A 22,277-nucleotide genomic window follows, 5' to 3' on the forward strand; every position below is an offset into this window, starting at 1 on the left:
TCACGACAAGCTCCTCTTCAAGCTGGAGAAATATGGGTTCGATGAGACAGCGCTGAGACTTGTTGAATCTTTTCTGAGCGAGAGATACCAGGCAGTCTGCTCAGGTGGAACATCCTCTTGCTTGCGTCCAATAAACATAGGAGTGGTCCAGGGTTCAATTCTGGGGCCAATTTTATTTCTAATTTTCATTAATGACTTGCCAGATTTTGTACCAGAAGCGGAGACCACTTTATTTGTGGACGATACCACCGTTGCTGTCAAGTCTTCTGACGCGAAGACACTGATCGAGTTGTCGCGGGGGCCGCGGTTGAGGCTGCTTGAGTGGTTTTCTGCGAATGGGCTGAGTATGAATGAGAGCAAAACTCATAGTATGGTCATGACTCTGCGACCCCTGAATGTCTGTTTTGAGATGACTGATTCCGTCAGGTTTCTGGGTGTACATGTGGACGCTGCACTGACTTGGAGGGCGCATGTTGATGTCCTTCAAACAAGACTCAGCCGTAACATCTTCGCCTTGAGGACGCTGTCGTTTTCCCTATCGCGGCGGGTGCTGCTATCGGTGTACTTCGCTCTGGTAGAGTCGCATTTGAGGTACGGTATCGTGCTGTGAGGTAACTGCGCGTACCGCGAGACTGCTTTCAGACTGCAGAGACGAGCTGTCAGAGTCCTGGGTGGTTTGGGATATCGTGACTGCTGTAAGAATACTTTCCAAGAGCTCGGCATTCTGACGTTCCCATCTCTTTTTATTTTCGAGAATTTAATTTATATGCATATGAATAAAAATAAATATTCGCAGCAGTCTGATATTCATCCCCATGACACACGGAATAAATCGCATATTAGGAAAAATTTCCTAAGACTGAGCAAATCCCAGCAGAGTCCGGGATTTTGTGCGGTGTCTCTATACAATAAACTTCCTGGTGGGGTGAAAAATCTGCCGATGACGAAGTTCAGAGCTACAGTGAGAAGAATGTTGTCAGTAAATATTTTTTATTCCATTGACGAATTTTATAATCGGACTCTGCACGATGTTGATTTTGTATAACTTTTTAGAATTCATCTGTTAACTTTTCATGACTTGTGTGAACAATGTACTTTTGTGTAATCACCAATAGATCTTTCTCTCTCTTCTCTCTCTCTCTCTCTCACTCTGATCTAGGTACCTAGTGATAATTTAATTTATCTTTTCTACAGTTTGTAGCAGGTAGAAAATTAAGTTTTGTACTTTAAGAATCATTAATTTCTCTAGGAATTCTTCATATATTTCAGTTATGCCTCAAGAAAGATAACTGAAATGATTTTGTTACTTTATTGATACAATTCAACAGCGGAGGACCATTGATTTGATTCTAGAGTTTAAGAATGACGGTTTTTGTGCCATTTTGATCGATGTGGAATTTCGCTCGTCTAAGAAGTTTAATTTTAGCCAATATCGATACAGGCTATTCAGAAGTTCTCAAATTTTATCAGAAATTCATTGCTCGTCAAGTATAAGAATTTTTCTAATAAGTTTCATTTCAGTCAGCACTGAATGGCCATTACATGTATATGTGTTCCAAGGAGTAAATCAAAAAAATGAAGCGTAAATAAAAAGTGAAAATAGTAAAAAATAACAAGAAAAAAAGTAACAACTCATTTACGGCCAAAATTCTCTTTCATCCATTCGAACAGTTTTCTTTTGAGACACATTTTTTCATCATGCCGCTTTTGCTTTCTTAGTTCTATGTCGTTGTTCAGTACTTATTAGTTTCTTTCTTTGTTTATTTTCAAAACGAAATGCGCTTGTTCGAATCCTCTCCACTTTTCAAACCTCATATCCTGAATGTCACGCATGTACATGAAGATTAAGAAAAAGATTAACGAACGAGTACCGTGTAACGCAACGAAAAAGGATTTTGAACGAACGTAAGAATAGTTTAAGTTAACGGCGACAATATAGGGTTCTCTAGTGAAGAAATTGCTGTATGGAGTAAACAGCGACTGGTTGCAACCGAAGATCTGGTGCTGATTAGTAGCCGACAAGTAGTAAGTGACACTTTATCCAATTTTATTATTATTAACATTTGAATAAGAGGGGAGGCAAGGGCCTATAATCCCTCAAGAAAAAAAAATCATGCACTTACATGTGATACAACAGTAAAAAAAAAACATCAAAAACAATTAACAGAAATTACAATCAATATCCTTATACATTTTTTTCCGTCTACTATATGAATCAGCGCATTTCGATAACTTGAGACTTTTTGTCGCAAACATTGGTAGCAGAGCGTGATTTTTTTATTTGTCATTATCAAGAGAAACGGATTTAGTCGAGGATTTAGTTCATTCATTTTGAAAAATTCACCGAACGGCGAACGTTTGATTTAATTGCCAACATTCAGGAAACATTGAAATATATAATATTATTTTTAATTTAATTATAATTGTTACAACGATAGATTTCCATATTCAGGGCTTTGGTATTTTTAGGCTCATTGTATTATTCACGATATTCCATTTTACTACTCATTAAATTATCTGTCCATAACTCTTTCATAAAAAACATTCAACATGGCCTCCGCTAGCGAAGAGGATAAAAATTTGTTTAGAAAACTAACTGGCTATAAGGAACGTTTTTGGCGTCAATTACAGGATTGTTATGAGTTGACAAATCAATAACCCCAGAAACTAACTCAATTCAAGTTAAGAGTGTCTCAAATCGATAAGGTGAGAGAAAAATTCGTTGCAACTCTTGATGATCTTCAGATGTTATCAGGTAAACATGAAGAATTTTTTACGGATGTCATTCAGTTGAAATCAAATTTCGATGAAGTTTATTTCGAAATATTAGCATGCGCCGGAAAATACAGTGAGCCGGTGAGTGACCCTCAATCAGCTGTTAGTCCGCATATGAAAAAGGAATTATCTTTACGCGATATAAACATAACCAAATGTGATGGAAGTCCCGAAAAATTTCCTGCATTCAGGGCCATGTACGATGCCTTGGTACACAATACCAATTATTCTGATATTGAAAAATTTACCGTGTTAATTAATCACTTAGGAGGTCCGGCGTTGAAGTTCGCGCAGACCATTCGCTTTTCACCGGAAAATTATGTTGTTGTTTATAATTAATACAACGTTATACGAATAAACGCATTATCGCGAATCATTATTTGCGAACAATATTTGGATTGAAACCTTTACGTAATGATAGTTTCGAGGGAATATCAGAATTATGTGAGATTTTACAAACGAAAGTAACGGCATTAGGCGATATGAAAATACCGAATTTGACTGACTATATATTTGTTCAGTTTACTTTACCATTATTGGATAATGAATTCAAAGAGGAATTTGAAAAGAAATTTTTAGATACAGAATTTCCATCTTTTGACAACCTGATTGAATTTTTACGAAGTAAATGCTCGGTTTCGCAATCGGTAGGCGAAAGTTCGAAATTGGATATGCAGATGAATAAACATAATGTTGATTTTAAAATGAATTACTCGAAAAATCAAGGATCAGCCGGTGCTTACAGAAAGAAAGTATCGATTTTGTCTCAAGAAGTCGATACAAATTTAATTCAAGGAAAAAGTAAATTTTGCCCTCGGGGGAACCTGTAACCTCTAGAGGGCGCGTCCCCAAGGTGGCGGATAGGGGACACACTAACCGGTCTATTTCATAGAACGGCGGGTAGGAGGGAAATAAAATACCTCCCGCGGACCAACAGGTGGGGTAGATGGACTCCCCAGCCGTAGAGAAGGCTACCATCTAGGAGAAGGTTACTCCGAAATCAAACCTTGGTCCTCCAGAATGGGGGTTGAGTCGTTAGGCCAGCAACCTACACTTGTGAAAAACGCTAAACGCTAAAAAACCCAACAGAAATAAATCTCGGATATTGGACGGATCTTATGGCAAACGAACACAGCAACGGAAATGGACTTTGAGATTTGGTATATGGAATATTCAGGGCATTCGCAATAAACAACAGGAAACACTACAAGATTGTATGAAACGGAAAGTGGATATCATCGTTCTATCAGAGACCAAGAAAAAGGGAATCGGAAGTGAGAGTCTAAGAGAGTATATACACTTCTTCTCTGGTGTAGGGAAAGATCAAAGAGCCAAAGCCGGTGTATCCATCCTGATTCATAACAAATATAAAAACAAAATAAGATCTTGGGAGCCACTGAGTGAAAGATTTATTAAAGTGACGATTCAACTTCGGGGAAGAAGTATAACAATTTTAGGCGTATACGTTTTAAACGATGACGCTGCAGTCCAGGCCAAAGACAATTTTGAGGAAGCTCTAAGAGAAATTATAGAGGACATTCCAAATAGCCATGAAATAATTGTTGCAGGAGATCTCAATGCGAGAGTCGGGAGACAGCGCAGCAGCAAAGTGGTAGGTATACACGGAGAGGAGGTACTGAATAACAATGGAGAGAGATTAATAAATATCTGTGAAGAATATGAGCTGAAAATTATGAATACCTTCTTTGCCCACAAGAATATACACAAATATACCTGGTACCAACACACCAGAGGTTTAAAATCTATAATAGATTACCTAATAATCAAGCAAAGATCTGGCTTGGTAGTGAAAGATGTACGAGTAAATAGAGGGGCTGAATGTGGATCTGATCATAGACTTGTAATGGCCAAAATTTATATAACATTTATTGGAAACACCCTACAGAAAGAAGCAAAAGATACCGATAACATAGATTATCAGAAATTCAATCTGGAAAGTTTACAACACGCAAGTACAAGACGATTATATTCATCGAGACTAGAACAGAAGCTAACAATCTCAAGTCGATCCATAGAAGACGAATATCAGCATATAAAAGATTGTATCAAAAAAGCTGCTGAAGAGGCCCTTGGAAATGCCATGAAGAAATCTAATAAACCGTTCTGGTGGGATAATGATATTGAAGGGAAAATTCTAGCCAAAAAAGAAACATACTTGAAGCTTTTACAGACAAACGACGATGAGACTCGAGCGGAATATAAACGGATGAACAGAGAAATCAAACAACAAGTTATAAAAAAGAAAAATAATGAATGGGAGAAAAGGTGCCAATATATCGATAACCAACTAGGAGGTACTAGGAGCTAGGAGGTTTGGAAGACAATAAAAGCCATGACCTCAAATGGAACCCCATCATATTTTAATAGCATACCAGAGACAATGTGGGTAAAGCACTTCAAAGATTTACTGGTAGAAACAAGAGACAGTTTCATTCCTTGTGAATCTAAAATGGAGGAAACACAAAAGATTCCTTTGAATATTGAGGTCGTTCAGCAGGCAATAAATGCTACAAAACTTAGAAAATCTGCAGGCCCAGGTGGAATAAATCCGGAATTAATTAAGTATGGCCCTGCTAAAATATTTGAAATGCTCAGAAAACTGTTCGAACGCTGTTTGAATGGTGAAGAACCCCCAGAAGAGTGGCGAACATCTTACATTTCACCAATTCATAAAAAAGGATCAAAATCTGATCCTAGGAATTACAGAGGAATCGCAGTGATCCCTACCATTGGAAGAGTTTACTCCAGAATTTTAAAAAACCTAATTGAGGAAGAGATCAAGACTAGGCAACCTGAAGAACAAGCTGGATTCCGAGCAGGACGGTCAACAGTAGACAATATCTTCACAATAAAAATCGCTGCAGAGAAGAGGGTACAACGCAATAGAGAAACACATATAGCACTGATCGATCTTGAAAAGGCGTACGATAGCGTACCAGTCTCACGAATGTGGCAGACAATGGAGGATCTAGGGATAGGTGCAAATCTTATTATGGCTGTTAAAAACTACTATAAACAGAACCATGCTAGAATTAAATTAGGGATTAAGCTGACTCATTCCTTTGAAACCTCAAAAGGCCTGAGACAGGGCTGTTGTCTGTCCCCAACTCTCTTCAAGATTTATTTGGTCAGATCCCTAGTGAGATGGACAAAAAAATGCAGGAATATGGGAATGAAAGTGGGAGATGATAACCTGTTCACGTTGTACTTTGCTGATGATCAGATCGTAGTAGCCGAAGATGAAGACGACCTTGCGTATATGGTCCGAAAACTGAAGGAAGAATATGAGTTGGCGGGATTGACCCTGACCAATGCGAATATCTCATAGTGGGCGACGAAGAAATCAAAAATCTGAACTTGGACAATGAAATCATTAAGGGATTAGAAAAATGCAAGTATCTGGGGGCTATTCTGAATAAACAAGGGAACAGTAAGGACGAGATACAGGAGAGAATCAATAAAGGAAGAACCGTTACACGCACACTTAATTCTCTGCTGTGGGACAAAAATATAACTAAGAGTACCAAGAAACATATATACAGAAGTATGGTGCAAAGTGTAGCACTGTATGGGGCGGAAGTGTGGGATGTATCGCAGATAAATAGGAGAAAGATTATGGCAACCGAAATGGATTTCCTTAGAAGAAGGTGTAGACGATCAAGATTAGAAAGAGTTAGGAATAAAATTATAAGAGCAGAAATGGATATGGGTCGGTCAATAGCGGAAGAGATTGAAAGAAGGCAATTGGTTTGGTTTGGACATGTAAAGAGAATGCTAGACGACAGATGGCCCCGAAAGATTTTAGAATGGGTACCACCGGAACGAAGGAACAGGGGAAGACCTCGGAGAAGTTGGAGGGACGATGTGGAAGAGGCGATGTCGGCCAGAGATCTGGAGGAGGATACATGTCACGACAGGAAAAGATGGAAGTTGGGGACGGAGAAACGGCGACAGCTGTAAAGAATCCGTGATATATATATATAAAAGTAAATTTTGTCTTTGTTGTACCGGGGGCGATCACGAAAAATTAACCCAATGTTCTAAATTCCTTTTACTGTCACCAAGAGAACGTCATGAATTTGTAAGAAAAAATAATTTGTGCTATGCTTGTTTATATCCCCATCGAATATCAAATTGCACAATGAAAATAAATTGTAAATTTTGTTCTATTACTCGACATAATAGCTTACTTCATGATAAAGAATATAAAAATAAAATAGATAAAGAGGATTTTTATGGACCCCATTTGCAACCTTCGAGTTCAGTTGCTCTTTCTTCTTTGGAATCGAAAAAACCTGATACTTTGTTAGCTACGGCAAGAGTATTCATTAAAGGAAAACTGGGTGAACTGTATCCATGTCGAGTAGTTTTGGACTCAGGCTCACAAACGAATTTTATTACTGAGAGAATGGCCAACTGTTTAGGCAAAAAACGTAAAACATGTATTTATGAATTGTCCGGAATTGGAGAAACGAGAGGTGTGAAACCGCGTGGAGCATTAAATTGTGAGATAGTTTCTATGAACGAATCTGATTTTGTATTTAATATTGAAGCAATTGTTTTATCTCGAGTTTGTTCAAATTTACCGATCACAAATATGTCTGGTGATGTGGGAAGCCAGTTCCAGTCATTACAATTAGCAGATCCGGAATTTTATATTTCATCTTCTGTTGATATTTTGTTAGGAATTCAAGCGCTATTAGATTTAACGCCGACGGTTCCATCAATAATTCGGGGGAATCCGAGCGCTTATTTAACATCACTAGGTTGGGTGATTTTAGGAAATGTATCACCATCGGTTGTTTCAATTGATCGGATGATTTCTTGCATTTCAATTGAGAATGAGCCGTCACTTAACGAAATTTTGCGTGCATTTTGGGAATCAGAGGAAGTAAGTTTACCGAAGCCTATTTCACCGGAAGATCAATTTTGTGAATCGCATTATAAGGAAAATACTCGGCGAAATGCAAACGGTCAGTATGTTGTGAGTTTTCCATTTCGGAACGGAAATGTAAAGTTAGGTTCTAACAGGGAAATTGCTCTAAATAGATTTCACAAATTGGAATCAAGATTTAAAAAGGATCCTAACTATCACAAGAAATACGCGGAAAATATAAGAGATTTTATTGATCAGGGGAATCTTATTCCAGCTACTGAAAAATCTCCATATATTATGACTCATCATGGAGTGGTTAAACGAACGTCTGATGACATTAAAATTAGAGTGGTTTTCAATCCAACCGAACGTGATGAATATGGAGTTTCCTTAAACGATATTCTATTGCCGGGACCCAAGTTACATCAGGATATTTCTGTTGTTATAACTCGTTTTAGACTACAACCGGTAGCATTGACTTGTGACATCTGTCAGATGTTCAGATGTGTAGCGGTGGATCCATTAGATAGAAAATATTTACACTTTTTTGGCGATTTAATTCTAACAAACCGATAATGGAGTTGGAACATACGAGGGTGGTTTTTGGTGTCACAACATCACCGTTTCTTGCAAATCGTACTTTGAAAGAACTCGTGAAGGACGAGGGCGCGAAGTATCCTTTGGCAGCTAGAGCTTTGAATGAGCAAACTTTTGTAGACGATATTTTGACCGGTGCTAAATCGAAATCTGAAGTTCTTGAACTCAAAAACCAGCTAATTGATTTGATGAAGGCTGGTGGATTCAATTTAGGAAAGTGGGCATCTTCTAATAATGATGTTGTGGGGGATTTAACGGAATCGCTGGAATTACCGATTGGAAATAGTAAGTCAATAACGAAGGTTCTCGGAATGTTTTGGGACAAAGCGGAAGATACGTTTCAATATGAAGTCAATGATGTAAACGAACCAGCAACGAAACGAGGAATATTATCTAGGGTGGCTCGAACCTATGATATAAATGGTTATTTAAGCCCATTTACTTTCTTATTGAAATCGATGATACAGAAGTTGTGGTTGTTGAAGATTGACTGGGATGATCCACTTCCGGATGATCTACATGAGATGTGGGTTTTAATAAAGTCTCAGTTATTATTGCTCGAGGAAATAAAGTTTCCTAGGTATATGTGTGGTGCTGAAATATCTCCTTGTATGTTAATAGGCTTTTCGGGTGCCAGTATTATGGGAATGGCTGCAGTTATTTATTTGAGGGTCAAATCAGAGGGGAATTATATGGTACATTTAGTGGCCTCCAAAACACGTGTAGCACCTTTGAAAACTTTAACATTTCCCAAGTTAGAACTAGGAGCTGCTTGTCTTTCGTCGAGGTTAATGAACGCTACTATTGAGGCTCTTAAATCGTTCATAAATTTAGCCGACATATTTTGTTTTGCGGATTCTAGTTCAGTTTTGGGTTGGCTCAAAACTCCGCCTTATAAATTGAAAACCTTTATTTCCAATAGAGTTGTGCAAATACACGAAAACGTTCCCGACGTTCGCTGGTCTTACGTGCCGGGAAAATTCAACCCTGCGGATCCTGCTAGTAGGGGCCTAACCCCGAAAGAATTAAAAAATTGTGATCTTTGGTGGAAAGGTCCTAGCTTTCTTTTTGAACATGAAACTAAGTGGAAATTCGAGTATGAAGTTCCATCGAAATTACCTGAGATCAGGATAGTTTCAAATGTTTCAACGATGGCGAAAAGGATTGAGGATAGTGTGCTTGTTAAAATTTTGGATAAATTCACATCACTTACAAAAGTTAAACGGGTTTTTGCATACATTTTGAGATTTTGTATAAACTGCAGAAAACGAAAGGAATGTTCAATACAACAAAAATTATGCTGTCCTTTGACTGCTAACGAATGTGAAAATGGTTTACTTCTAGCTATTAGATTAACGCAGTCAAAATATTTATCTCATGAGATGACATCAATTGAACGAGGTGTTGGCGCTTCAAGGAAGGTCCTATCTCTTTCACCATTCATTTCGGAAACGGGTTATTTCATGGTGGGGGGTCGTTTACGACAGTTCCTGTTTCCCTTGAGACAAAAGCATCCCTATTTGATTCCGAAAGAGAGTCGCTTGGCAGTTTTAATTTGTGATCATTTTCACCTCATTTCTGGCCACGGAGGGCCACGTTTGGTGCAATCTCTGATCAATCGATACTTTTGGATTCCAAATTTACGTAGATTGTTGAGAAATAGGATTTTCCGTTGTTTAAAATGTTATAGATTTAGCGCAAATCCAGTACAACCACCAATGGGTGACCTACCTTCTTACCGTTTAGATCCGGGAAAATGTTTTTCGCATTCCGGATTGGATTACGCTGGTCCATTCGAAATTAAATTTTCTAAGTTACGCACTGAACGATATCAAAAATGTTACGTAGCATTATTCATTTGTATGGTGTCTAGAGGTATACATCTGGAAGTTGTCAATTCTTTAACTACCGAAGCTTGTTTGGCTGCGCTTGATAGATTTATTTCAAGAAGAGGTTTGCCGATCAATATATACAGCGATCAAGGTACTAATTTTAGAGGTGCTTCTAGAGAAATTACCGAGATAACGAAATTTTTTCATCGGAAAAATCCAGAGATATCTCATTATTTGTCAGCTCATAACATATCTTGGAGTCATAACCCCCCTTATGCTCCCCACATGGGTGGCCTTTGGGAGGCTGGCGTGAAATCTTTCAAATTTCATTTAAAATAGAGGCAATATTAAATTCTTGACCATTTTGTAACGAAACTTCTTCGCCCAATGAAGATTTGGATCCACTTACGCCGGGCCATTTTTTGGTTGGTGGACCTTTATTATCACGGGTTGAGATTGATTTGTCCAATATTCCACAAAACCGTTTATCACAGTGGCAATTATGCCAACAATTAGTTCAATCTTTCTGGAAACGTTGGTCAAGTGAATACGTTCAGTCATTACAGAAAAGGCCTAAGTGGACGAAGCCTTGTGTCAAGGTCAAGGAAGGTGATTTGGTTCTCTGGTATTCTCCAGATGCGCCACCAACACATTGGCCACTCGGAATAGTCACTCACTTAATACCAGGTGCGGATGGTATTGTGAGAATAGTTGAGATTCGAACCCCAACAGGTGAAATTACACGGACCTTGAACAAGGTGGCTGTATTACCTCCACCTTAAGTTGCAACTCAAAAGTAATTTTTTTTCTCTTTTCGTTTTTTTTTTTCTCTTTAATTTTTTTTTTATGCAATGGGTACTAGGTACATTTAATCGGGCATTTTCAATTTTGTTTTATTTTTCTTTTGAAATGTTGGCAATTTCAACCGTTCAAAGGGCGGAAAATGTTAGGAACTCCATCATACATGAAGTTCATTCAATATTGTTGTAATAATTTTGCGTTTTTTCTTTTTTTTTCCTCATTTCTGGAGGACAAATATGTCATTTGGGTGGGGGGTATGTTCAGTACTTATTAGTTTCTTTCTTTGTTTATTTTCAAAACGAAATGCGCTTGTTCGAATCCCCTCCTCTTTTCAAACATCATATCCTGAATGTCACGCATGTACATGAAGATTAAGAAAAAGATTAACGAACGAGTACCGTGTAACGCAACGAAAAAAGATTTTGAACGAACGTAAGAATAGTTTAAGTTAACGGCGACAATATAGGGTTCTCTAGTGAAGAAATTGCTGTATGGAGTAAACAGCGACTGGTTGCAACCGAAGATCTGGTGCTGATTAGTAGCTGACAAGTAGTAAGTGACACTTTATCCAATTTGTCCTTATACATTTTTTTCCGTCTACTATATGAATCAGCGCATTTCGATAACTTGAGACCTTTTGTCGCAAACAGTCGTTTGAAGTAAGAGTTCGTTTCACCAGGAAACAGTTCTTACTTCGGCTCGATGTTGTTGTACTAGCTTAGAATATTTAATCATTCCAGTGCTACTTGCAGTAGCTACTGGCTGGAAGTAGGGATTTCTGAAAAATATTCCTTAGAAATCCTCAAAATATTTCCACTGCACAGAGTGATTTCCAGTTTTATTATTTTCCGATTTTATTTAAACATAAGTCCCCCACTTTTCATCACATTTTTGAACACTTTTTTCAATGAATTTTTGTGCAAGGCACACTGATTATTTCCCACACTTTTTTTTCGTGCATGAGCGACTATCAAATTTTTCTTCATTCTCATTATAAGAAAACATTAATAATTGGATAGCCTCATGTTACCATGTGTTTTTACTTTCACCCCCTAATGTGCTTGCTAATAAAGAGGCACTGTCGATTAAAAAGTTTGTGGTAGACGCACTGTTAGCCGTAGAGGCACTGATAGACAACGAGGAACTGGTAGCCGTAAAAGCACTGGTAGCTGTACAGCCACTGAAAGCCCTGGAGGCACTGATAGCCGTAGAGGCATGAAAAGATGTGGGGGAAGAGTATTAGCTGTTTTGGAATGTTAGGGATCCGTTTCTCCAAAATATTCACAAGCTCATTTGTTGCACAGTTCATTTCAACTTTTTCGGCCTTGTTCAAACAATGGTGCTTGACAGGGATGGGACGGTATTTCAATACAGCGATTTTGGAACTATATTTTAGATCTACGTTGTCGCGAGTTCCAGAAACGTAAAGTAACCGGTTCCAAAGTAACGATAGTAACCGACCAGACTTTGACGGTTGGGGTGGAATTAAAGTTATGAGGCGCGACGGGCGACCGGGGTGCCGCCAGTGGGCTAAAATTTTTAGGTGGACAATATTATTTTTTTGTGTTGTTCACTGTTTTTGAGGTCACTGAGTAAAAAAAAAATTTTTTTTAAATTCTTTGACCCATATATTTTAGTATACATAACTTATGTCCTACAAGGTGGGCAAATATCGTTGTTTACTGAGAGGATCTCGAGAACAATAACAAATAGAAGAAAACGGATGGCACTTTCTCGAGCTCTTTTCTTCTAAGTTATTCAAATCTGGAAACAGAACCGGTCTATCATTTGTAGATTATGAGTTATGAACAAAAATTGATAAACTGTCATTTCCAATAATTCTGAAGTAGAAATAGATGCAGTGATTCGACAATCGGTAATTCGGGTAATTTCCGAGCACAGAGTTATGAGTCCAAGAAAAATAAATGCATATTTAACTTTCACTATGGTAACGTCTACCCACTTATTGTCTTATTATTCAATAGTGAAATGTAGTTACATATGATACATTTTTGAAATCAGCAAGAAATTTGCAGCGGGATGAAAAACTTTCAACTATAGTTTACGTTTGGAAAATCAGAATCTTGAAAAGGGCTAGATCGAAAAATTCGATTAAATCATGTTCGAATTACACATAAAAAAGCGCAACGAGTTATCAATTTTTTCTCATACTATTATGAGTATTATGCACTCTAAATAGACGGGAATCATTGTTACGGGCCTCTTGTGCTTCTTCACTCAGCATACCTATTGGCACTGAATGATGACGAATGACCGTAGCACTGTGTTCTAGTATCTTGTGAACAGTCGGAGACATTTCTAACCATGGATAGAGATTTAATAATATGTTTTCAGTATCAGCAGCATACTTTTCAAATTTGTCAACATTGATTTCATATCCCGACGAGAGGGTTTGTAATATAACCCTAAATCTGAGTTCCAAAATGGTCGTCACGGCGTGATGTGTACCTTTCCACGCGTCCCATTTTGGAGCTCCAAAAAGTAGAAATATTCGAAAATAATGTTTTAACTCAACGACTAAGATAATTATAGAAAATAGTTTGATGTAAATATTGTGTATGGTTATGTGACTATGTCGCTACTTTGTGATTGTTGAACACCACGTGACTTGTTAAAAACTATTTTTGGGGATTTGTTCTACCAAGCCTCCTGCAGTTCCTCGGGACCCCAAGAATACAACGGCCAAGAACTTAACTGAGGTTACTGAGGTACATAGCCTCACTGTGCTGAGCCCAGATTACCGTCATTCTGGTTTAGAGGGGCTGCTAGCCGGGATTTAGTGATTACCAAGAAATATCAATCAATAACCCTAAATCTTGACATTAAATTTTCATTTATCCCAGTAATAGAAGAGCTGATAATAATTGAATTTTCGAAAAATCTCCTTGCCGTGTTACCATCGTTTGTGTTATCTGATCCTTGTTTTGGCTTATCTACATTTAGGCCTAGTTGGATTTTAAATTCTTCCTGCACTTTGTATTTTTTATATCTTTGGATCGCTTATCTTCCTCAGTAATGAGTCTTTTTTTTAACTTCTAGCCTGTACGACAGATTGAGAAGAAACTGAAAAGTCCGAATCCACGCATATAATGTAGATAAACCAAAGCTGTAATTTTCAAAAATATCGGGAGGAAGTGGACCTTTCAAATGCTTTGGTGTGGCTTTGCAAATAAAGCAGATCAGAGTAGATTTAGTATCAGTCAGAGCATTGACCACTTAACCATCGACCATGGTTAAAGCCAATGGCTGCGTAAAAATATTTCCTTTCCATCAATAAAAACTGTGCTCAAAGTTAAAGCTTGAATCTCTTTTTTCACGACTTCGGTTCCTGACAGGATGCATTGGGTAATTTCTTTTCCAAAAAGAAATTTTATAGGTCTACAAAACCTAGTGGACCCAGAAGCATTATTCTGCCAAGCGTATTGTTGTGAATCTGTTGCACAAAGTTGGATCGGTACAAACGAAAACATAAATAAGTATTCATCCGTCACAGAAGATTCACTAAATTTCTGCTTATACCTACTATGTCCACCACTTCCATCACAACCCCATTTGCTGAACAACGTGAAAGTATTCTTTCCTCTATCAATGAGTTGCTTGATGACAGGGTATTGTGCCTGACATAATCTTTCAGATGTTAAATCTAGGATGGCCTGCATTGGCAACTCAGCTCGTGTTTCGCTGTTAATCAGATTTTTTTCAGACACACAGCAGGCTTTTTTGACCTTTTGTATCTTATAATATGGAGGATATATATAGTGACCAGCCCTCAACGCATTTTCTATCAACAAAAAGTACGAATTTTTGGTTAATTTACAGTCAATAGATAGGGCCAAAGTTTCTTCGGGTGTTAAGGAACGCACGGAAATATCCGGTTTAGAAATATCATTTTTTGATGAAGAAGGACCTAACATTTCTTTCAAATTCTTAGCGGCGATTCGGTTTCCAGAAGCGTGAAGTGAGACTTGTGCCGCGAATGTCAGCTAATTTTCTTTCTTTTCGTTTTATCACTAGAGTCGGTAAAACTCTTTTATGGGCGACCTGCACCTTGACTTGTAGACTGCCCTGTAAACTGTGACATAACAAACTCAAACTCCTTTCCTTCAAGCCATGTGGAAAATTCCTTAAAAAAATATCAGCTCTCCGATGACATTTTCCCATCGGTCATTCGATTTTTTTAGAATAATCTTTTATGACGTCTTTTATTCTTCTTTTTTTTTTATTTAAAAATTTTGCTTCAACCACAAGGGTTCTTAGCGATGGAGTGGTACATATTAACATTATTAATTATATTTGTTTGACAATTTGTACACCGCTGAGAAAGTCTATGATATTTTTAACTCCACACTTTTCCACCAAAATGTCTTTCAGAGAACCTGCTATGGAATTTCTTGTTCTTTCTTCGTTGTATCTTGGACATTCACAAAATATATGTTTCACAGTTTGTTTCACGTTACACGTGTCACAGAAAGCTTCTTGGGTCCGGTGTTAGTCTTCTGATATTTGTTATTTTCTCTTCATCCTTATTTGCCAGTTTTGAAATGTAGATTAAAAGACACTCATTTCTATCTTTTGATTCATATTTTAACCATTCCGATACGAATTCTTTTCTTACAATGTTGAGCGCGAAACCTGAAATCCATCCTAAATTAGTAAATATTTCTCATATCGCAAAAATCGCAAAAAATACTATATGAATACGAAAAATATATGTTTTGAACGGAATAATGATGAAGGAATTCCCTAATGAAGTATGGAAATGTTCTTTCTAATGATATGATCTATTGAAGGTAAAATTACTTATATCCATGCAGCACCCCGAGTGGTGAAATATTAATACTTGTCTCTGTGGTATCCATTTTACATGAAATTCAAAGAATCAAATATAGTTTCTGTTCAAACAATGGCAAAATAATTAAAAGAACAAAGAACAGCAAGGCAATGAACACTGCGAAATATGTGCGCTTTGTTACCCACGAATTAATAATCCCCTCAAGCGCTTAATATCAATCCAAGATAGTGAATATTTACATTTTTTGTTCTTCCACCTCATAATGAACCATATGTAGTGGAAAATTAATAAAATCTTCTATATGAATTTTGTCCTCCTCAAAAGTGATATTTGCCCACTGTGGCGCCGACGCTACGCTACAAGCTACCAGGTTTTCGCATTTCACTTTCACTTCACTTTTCGGCTTTTGTATTTGTTATCTGCCGGGGCGGGATCTTGATGTTTGTGAGTTACAAACTATAACTGTGACTTCTTCACTTCTAGTGTCTACATCGTCATTCGTTTCTGTTATCGTTACTCAATTTTTCAGTTGAATTTTTTCAGGAGTTAGGAAGGAGGATGGAAAAAAATGAACAGCTTCCGAAACTCATAACATTAACAATAACAATAATTTATTGATTTCCCATATATACAAAATATGTAGAAAGGAAAACAGCTCATCCAAAAAGAAAAATTTTCAAATAATCGCTACAATATCCCTACAATAAAATTCTTCGATATTGTATGGCTCAAGCATTAAAAGAAAACGATATAGAGTCTTCCCGAAAGACACATGACCATATAATCTTCGAATTTCTACTGGTAAACTGTTAAACAGTTTAATGCCCTTGTACAATGGTCCCTTTTCAGTTAAAGACAAAGAATGCACCGAAAAAACAAATGGGTGCTTTCTTCTAGTATTATTTACATTTAAATGACTACAGAAATAATGCTGATGGTTATGCATGTACATCAAGATCTTATATATGTACAGTCCATAGATAGTCAAAATGTTATTTTGCTTGAACTTATTACGACATAATTCTCTAAAACCCAAACGAAATATTACTCTCAATGCTAACTTTTGTTTTCAACTCGTATTTCACGTCCTTCCATTATAATGTTCAGGGGATATTCACGGGTTTAGGACTGAATAATAACAACTTTCTTAAAACAAAGTCGACGTTTCGTCGATATATTTCGACTTTCTCAAGACTAAAAATTGAGACAGGAATAATAGAAACAAGAACACAAACAAATTATTAAAGCTGCATCTTACCTAGTTTTGTTAGTTGTTTAAAATATACATAAAAATCATAGTATGTGCAGGAATTAGAAGTGAACTACCTTTACTCAAAACAACAGTCAATTAATAAAACAATCCTAAGAACTCCGACACATAGCATCTAGGATAACACAGCGCAAGAAAAAAATAACACACGGATGACGGTAGATACAATGTCACGCATCTGACGCACAAACGATCAATCAAAAACAACTACTAAACAGTAGTTCACCTCAACGGCACTTGAATTGTCTGAACAAGGAAATCAAATTATTATAAGATTGGTGTAATCCCTGAGTATCACTCCTATGATTGACGGTATCGTGCAAATTAATATGTATCATCTCGCTTAAATTTCTTTTCATCCAGTTTTTCTCCCCATCCAAAACTGAAATCTGCTGGAAGTCGAATTGGTGTCCTGTACTGAAAGAGTGCAAAGCCAGTGCTGTTTTACCTTCTTTATCTCTGAACTTCTCATGGCAATCATTTTTATGTTGTCTGACCCTACTTGAGAGCAACTGTTTCGTCTGTCCTATATAGCATCTATTACAACCTGCGCAGGGAATCTTGTACACCACATTAGAACGATCAAGAGTCCCAGCTCTGTCTTCCAACTTGGAAAAGAGAGATCTGACACTCTTTAGATTGTAAAATGCCAGCCTGGAATTTGTGGACACTCTACGGATCGAGTTAGATATCTTGGAAGACAATTTTGGCACGAAAGGAAACCTAAAATAACTACGTGTCTCCTTTGTTTCGCCCAATTGGTGTCTGCTCGGTGAAGGCTTGTACTCGTTGATGATTCTATTAACCAGAAGAGAGGGATAAGCATTGACTTTCAATATTTGTTTTATTTCTTTCAAATTTTCATGGTGAAATTCACTGCTGCTCAGATTGATACCCCTGTGTAGCAAATTTTTTATGACGGAAATTTTATATTTTCTGCATGTGTCTGATCTATAATTCAACAGTCTTCCAGAGCTGGTAGGTTTCATGCACCACCGTGTACTCAACGTTCCGTCTGCTCTCCTTCTTACCCTGACATCTAAGAACGATAACTCATTGTCTTTTTCACGTTCTATAGTGAACTGTATGCGAGGATGGTATGCATTGAAAGTTTCCAATAGATAATCTACGCTGTCAGATGGAATAATCAAAAAAGTATCATCCACGTAAAGTTTAAGGATGGTTACGACAAATTTCATGTTTTTCAAACATTCAAAGATGATCTCGGTCATCACTAGATTCGCTAAAGACGGACCCGCCGGATTACCCATGGTGGACCCATCCTTTTGCTCATAAAATACACCATCAACTAACTTTTGTGTTTTCATAATCTGATGCGATCCAGAACTGCTACCCCAAAAAATAATACCATAACTTAATTGTGACTGGAACATAGCATAGTAAACCGCTTTTTATACATCAATATCCACCTGATCTCTAGGAACCCTCAAGGCAAAAATAACCGATTTTAATTTCTTATTAGTTTCTTCAACATGGGTATGATATTTCATGAAACTATCTATATGAATTCCCAGAAACTTAACACATTCGCTGATTGGTACTTCATCGTTACTGTAGTTTATGCTTTCTGGATAGCTATGATTGGTTCTATCAGTCTTAAAAATAATACATTGGGTCTTATCATTATTAGTTACTAGCTGATTTTCAATACACCATTCATTTACTTTATCCATAGCATCCTTAAATTCATAATCTCATAAAATCCCATTTTGAAGTGCTGGGTATGAAGAGGAAAAGAAAAAAGTCTATAAAGCACTTCAGTGGTGGAACCTTGTATTCAAATCATCCGGTTACATGTTTCGGCTTGCGCCATTATCAAACCAAGGATTCTGAAAAATTGTTGCTTGTAAGTACAGAATATAAGGTTGAGCAAAAATTAAGAAAAGGTGAAAAACAATAATCTTACAATTTAGTTAAAATGCTCACTGAAACTTACGATTTAAAGGTTCCATTGTCATATGATAAACATCAATCAGAAAAGTCACAAAACAAAAATAAAAATAAAATATATACGGTCAAAAGGCATAATAATATGGGACCCCAAAACACAAGAAAAGACAAACAAAACAAAACACAAACAACTGACGTTCGTGCTGACAAAATCTTCTTCTTCCAGCCAAGGTTAACTCAAGTGTTCAATTCTCTCGACGATACAGTGGCGTCCCCCGGGGGAATCAATCTAAGATTTTATATGTGTCTTTCACGTTGTTGGTCAACATCGCATTTAGTGTCCTGTATTCTGTGTTCTTAAGGTGTTTAAAGATTTCTACCTCCTCTAGAATTTCCTGTTTGTAGCCAAAATCGCAGTGATGAATAAGTTTGGTGTTCTCTTCAATATCGAACCTATGTCCTTCTTCCCTTATGTGACAACCGAAGATAGATTTATCGTTGTTTGGATTTTTAGCACTATTTAGATGTTCTCTTGTCCTCGTTTGAATGGATCTGCCACTCCTGCCCACATAAACAACGTTGCAGCCTGGTTCACCGCACTCCAATCTGTAGACGCCCGGTTTGTCCAAGTTATCAATAGGGCTCTTATTCTTAATTATGAATTGGCTCAAGATGTTATCAGATTTAAATGTTACCTTGGAGTTTTCGATCTGTCTAATTACGTTGGCGATTTTATGTGAAATGCCGCCATAGAAAGGGATGCAGCAGTATTTATTGTTCGAAGGATCTGAAGTCGACAAGTGGGGTTTTTTCATGCCTTGTTTCTTCCTTCTCCTGTCAATTAGCCTGTCAATGACATCCGGATGGTAACCATTCTCCCCTGCCAGATACCTCAGGGTGTTCACCTCCTCACTGTAAGCATCTTGACTCAAAGGAACATTGAGCAGTCTAGTGATGTATGTGTTGAAAGCCGCCATTTTATGGCCCATGTAATGGCATGAAGTTTTGTTGATTTTGGTGGATGTTTGAGAGGGTTTCCTATATATACTAAAAGTTAACTTATTTAGGTGTCTACTAATTGAAAGGTCTAAAAAGTTGATCCTCCGTTCTGACTCGAGTTCCAATGTAAAGTTGATGTTCATATGAAGTTTATTGATCCACTCATGGAACTCTTTTAGTTCTTCCTCACTACCAATCCAAGCTATCAATATGTCATCTACATATCTGAACCAAAAAAGAATTTTATCCTTGAAAGGATTGTTCGGTATGAAAATCAGCTTCTTTTCGAAATATGACATGAAGAGTTCTGCGAAGAGAGGGGAAAGGCAGTTGCCCATACTCAAGCCTTCCCTTTGTGTAAAAATTTCTCCTTCAAAGTTGAAAAAGTTTTGTTGAAGGCATAATTCTGTGAGTTGGAATACACAATTAGTCAAGTCGTCGGACATCGAAGAATCAATCAACTTGTTTTTAAATATCTGCAATGTCTGCGGGACTGGTACTGTCGTAAACAGATTGCTCACATCAAAAGAAGCCAGTATAGTGTTGTTTGGGATTCGTAAATCCTTAATTCTACTAATTAGATCCAAAGAGTTATCAACGCTGAATTCCGACTTGAAATTGATGGCAGACATTAGAAGCTTATTCAGATGTTTTGACAGTTTATAGGCTAGACTGCCACAGAACGAAACCACCGGTCTGATAGGGATGCCTTCTTTATGGATTTTCGGAAGACCATACAGTCCAGGGGTGGTGAATGACATAGGCATAAGTGACCTCCAGTTGTTGCACAGCAATGGACCAAGGGATGAAAGTTTATTCTTAAACTTAGCGTTGTATTTGTTAACATTTGACCTCGTTGTCTTGTTGAAACCGTTGTTGGAAAGGAAATCATGAACTTTGTTGATATATTCAGTCTTATTTAGAACTACTAAACAATCACCCTTGTCTGCTTTGGAGAAAAACAAGTTATTGTCCTTAATCTTTTTAGAGATAGCTGTGAGATTCCGTTTAAGATCAACTATATATTTTGGTGTCCTGATTCTGGACTTCTTGAATTTGTCTAAGATTGAAATAATATGACTACGAATTATATGAGGATTAATCACTCTGTTGGATTTCAGGAAAGTCTCAACTGCGACGACCAGTTTTTCGGTGATCATTGACTTATTATAATTTGAGAAGGAGAATTTTAAACCCAAGCTCAACAGTTTGGTTTCTGATTCGTTGAACGTCGTATCTGACAAGTTGAGTATTGGCTCTTTGAAATTTATTCCATTCTTAAGAAAAACACTTGAGCTTTGAGACATGTCCTGCTTTGACAACTTATCAATTTTTTGTCGTTGGATTCTAGTACTTTTAAGTTTGAGACTGTGAAGTTTTGACTTGTTGTGATGAATTAAATTGTTGAAAGCTCTCTCCGTCATCTTATCTCTAAGTATCCCCGTAACTATACTCAGTTTCTTATTATTTGTGTAGAGTCGGCTGTACCATTTCCTAATCTCCCACTTAAGTAGTTTTCTTTTTAGCAGGTGGATTTGATGTTGTGCAACCCTATCGTCTCTCCTAAATCTGATCTTTAACCATGTTGGTGTCAAGTCCTCCCTCAGACATGTCCTACAGAACTCGATGTGACCCATGAACCTTTGTGACTTCAATGATAACCTACCATATGTTCGGGAAAGTAAGGCCAGACTCGCCGTTAACATAATCTCATAAAATCCCATTTTGAAGTGCTGGGTATGAAGAGGAAAAGAAAAAAGTCTATAAAGCACTTCAGTGGTGGAACCTTGTATTCAAATCATCCGGTTACATGTTTCGGCTTGCGCCATTATCAAACCAAGGATTCTGAAAAATTGTTGCTTGTAAGTACAGAATATAAGGTTGAGCAAAAATTAAGAAAAGGTGAAAAACAATAATCTTACAATTTAGTTAAAATGCTCACTGAAACTTACGATTTAAAGGTTCCATTGTCATATGATAAACATCAATCAGAAAAGTCACAAAACAAAAATAAAAATAAAATATATACGGTCAAAAGGCATAATAATATGGGACCCCAAAACACAAGAAAAGACAAACAAAACAAAACACAAACAACTGACGTTCGTGCTGACAAAATCTTCTTCTTCCAGCCAAGGTTAACTCAAGTGTTCAATTTTCTCGACGATACAGTGGCGTCCCCCGGGGGAATCAATCTAAGATTTTATATGTGTCTTTCACGTTGTTGGTCAACATCGCATTTAGTGTCCTGTATTCTGTGTTCTTAAGGTGTTTAAAGATTTCTACCTCCTCTAGAATTTCCTGTTTGTAGCCAAAATCGCAGTGATGAATAAGTTTGGTGTTCTCTTCAATATCGAACCTATGTCCTTCTTCCCTTATGTG

General features: G+C 37.3%; 5 protein-coding genes and 1 long non-coding RNA gene across 6 annotated transcripts; 3 read left to right on the plus strand and 3 right to left on the minus strand.

Moving 5' to 3' along the window:
• The first annotated feature begins 3,991 nt into the window (after positions 1-3,991).
• On the plus strand, positions 3,992-5,104 carry LOC123322396 (craniofacial development protein 2-like). The gene has a single exon (XM_044910342.1). It carries the CDS (start codon positions 3,992-3,994, stop codon positions 5,102-5,104), a length of 1,113 nt encoding a protein of 370 aa, XP_044766277.1.
• A 1,238-nt stretch (positions 5,105-6,342) lies between these two features.
• Positions 6,343-6,756, plus strand: LOC123322397. The gene has a single exon (XM_044910343.1). It carries the CDS (start codon positions 6,343-6,345, stop codon positions 6,754-6,756), a length of 414 nt encoding a protein of 137 aa, XP_044766278.1.
• A 1,491-nt stretch (positions 6,757-8,247) lies between these two features.
• On the plus strand, positions 8,248-12,121 carry LOC123322398. The gene is made up of 2 exons (XM_044910344.1): positions 8,248-9,271; positions 12,006-12,121. The coding sequence occupies exons 1-2, from the start codon at positions 8,248-8,250 to the stop codon at positions 12,119-12,121; spliced, it is 1,140 nt and encodes a 379-aa protein (XP_044766279.1).
• Positions 12,122-17,212: 5,091 nt separating this feature from the next.
• LOC123322400 lies at positions 17,213-18,256 on the minus strand. The gene has a single exon (XM_044910345.1). The coding sequence runs from the start codon at positions 18,254-18,256 to the stop codon at positions 17,213-17,215; it is 1,044 nt and encodes a 347-aa protein (XP_044766280.1).
• Positions 18,257-18,756: 500 nt separating this feature from the next.
• Positions 18,757-19,079, minus strand: LOC123321905. The gene is made up of 2 exons (XR_006538973.1): positions 18,943-19,079; positions 18,757-18,835 (listed from the first exon to the last, which is right to left on the minus strand). It is a non-coding gene; the product is annotated as an uncharacterized LOC123321905 (long non-coding RNA).
• A 101-nt stretch (positions 19,080-19,180) lies between these two features.
• LOC123322401 lies at positions 19,181-21,984 on the minus strand. Its single transcript, XM_044910346.1, has 2 exons — positions 21,848-21,984; positions 19,181-21,740 (listed from the first exon to the last, which is right to left on the minus strand). Exon 2 carries the CDS (start codon positions 21,617-21,619, stop codon positions 19,181-19,183), a length of 2,439 nt encoding a protein of 812 aa, XP_044766281.1. The 5' UTR covers positions 21,620-21,740; positions 21,848-21,984.
• Positions 21,985-22,277: the final 293 nt, after the last annotated feature.

Source organism: Coccinella septempunctata, chromosome X, assembly GCF_907165205.1.
Source record: "Coccinella septempunctata chromosome X, icCocSept1.1, whole genome shotgun sequence".
NCBI lineage: Eukaryota > Metazoa > Arthropoda > Insecta > Coleoptera > Coccinellidae > Coccinella > Coccinella septempunctata.

Bases quoted from the DNA above. Each gene is read 5' to 3' on its own strand.
- LOC123322396 (XM_044910342.1), top strand. From the start codon at position 3,992: ATGAAACGGAAAGTGGATATCATCGTTCTATCAGAGACCAAGAAAAAG.
- LOC123322397 (XM_044910343.1), top strand. From the start codon at position 6,343: ATGGTGCAAAGTGTAGCACTGTATGGGGCGGAAGTGTGGGATGTATCG.
- LOC123322398 (XM_044910344.1), top strand. From the start codon at position 8,248: ATGGAGTTGGAACATACGAGGGTGGTTTTTGGTGTCACAACATCACCG. The intron at 9,272-12,005 runs GTAGGGGCCTAA...AGTTTGTGGTAG, and splicing joins CAACCCTGCGGATCCTGCTA to ACGCACTGTTAGCCGTAGAG.
- LOC123322400 (XM_044910345.1), bottom strand. From the start codon at position 18,256: ATGGGTAATCCGGCGGGTCCGTCTTTAGCGAATCTAGTGATGACCGAG.
- LOC123322401 (XM_044910346.1), bottom strand. From the start codon at position 21,619: ATGGGATTTTATGAGATTATGTTAACGGCGAGTCTGGCCTTACTTTCC.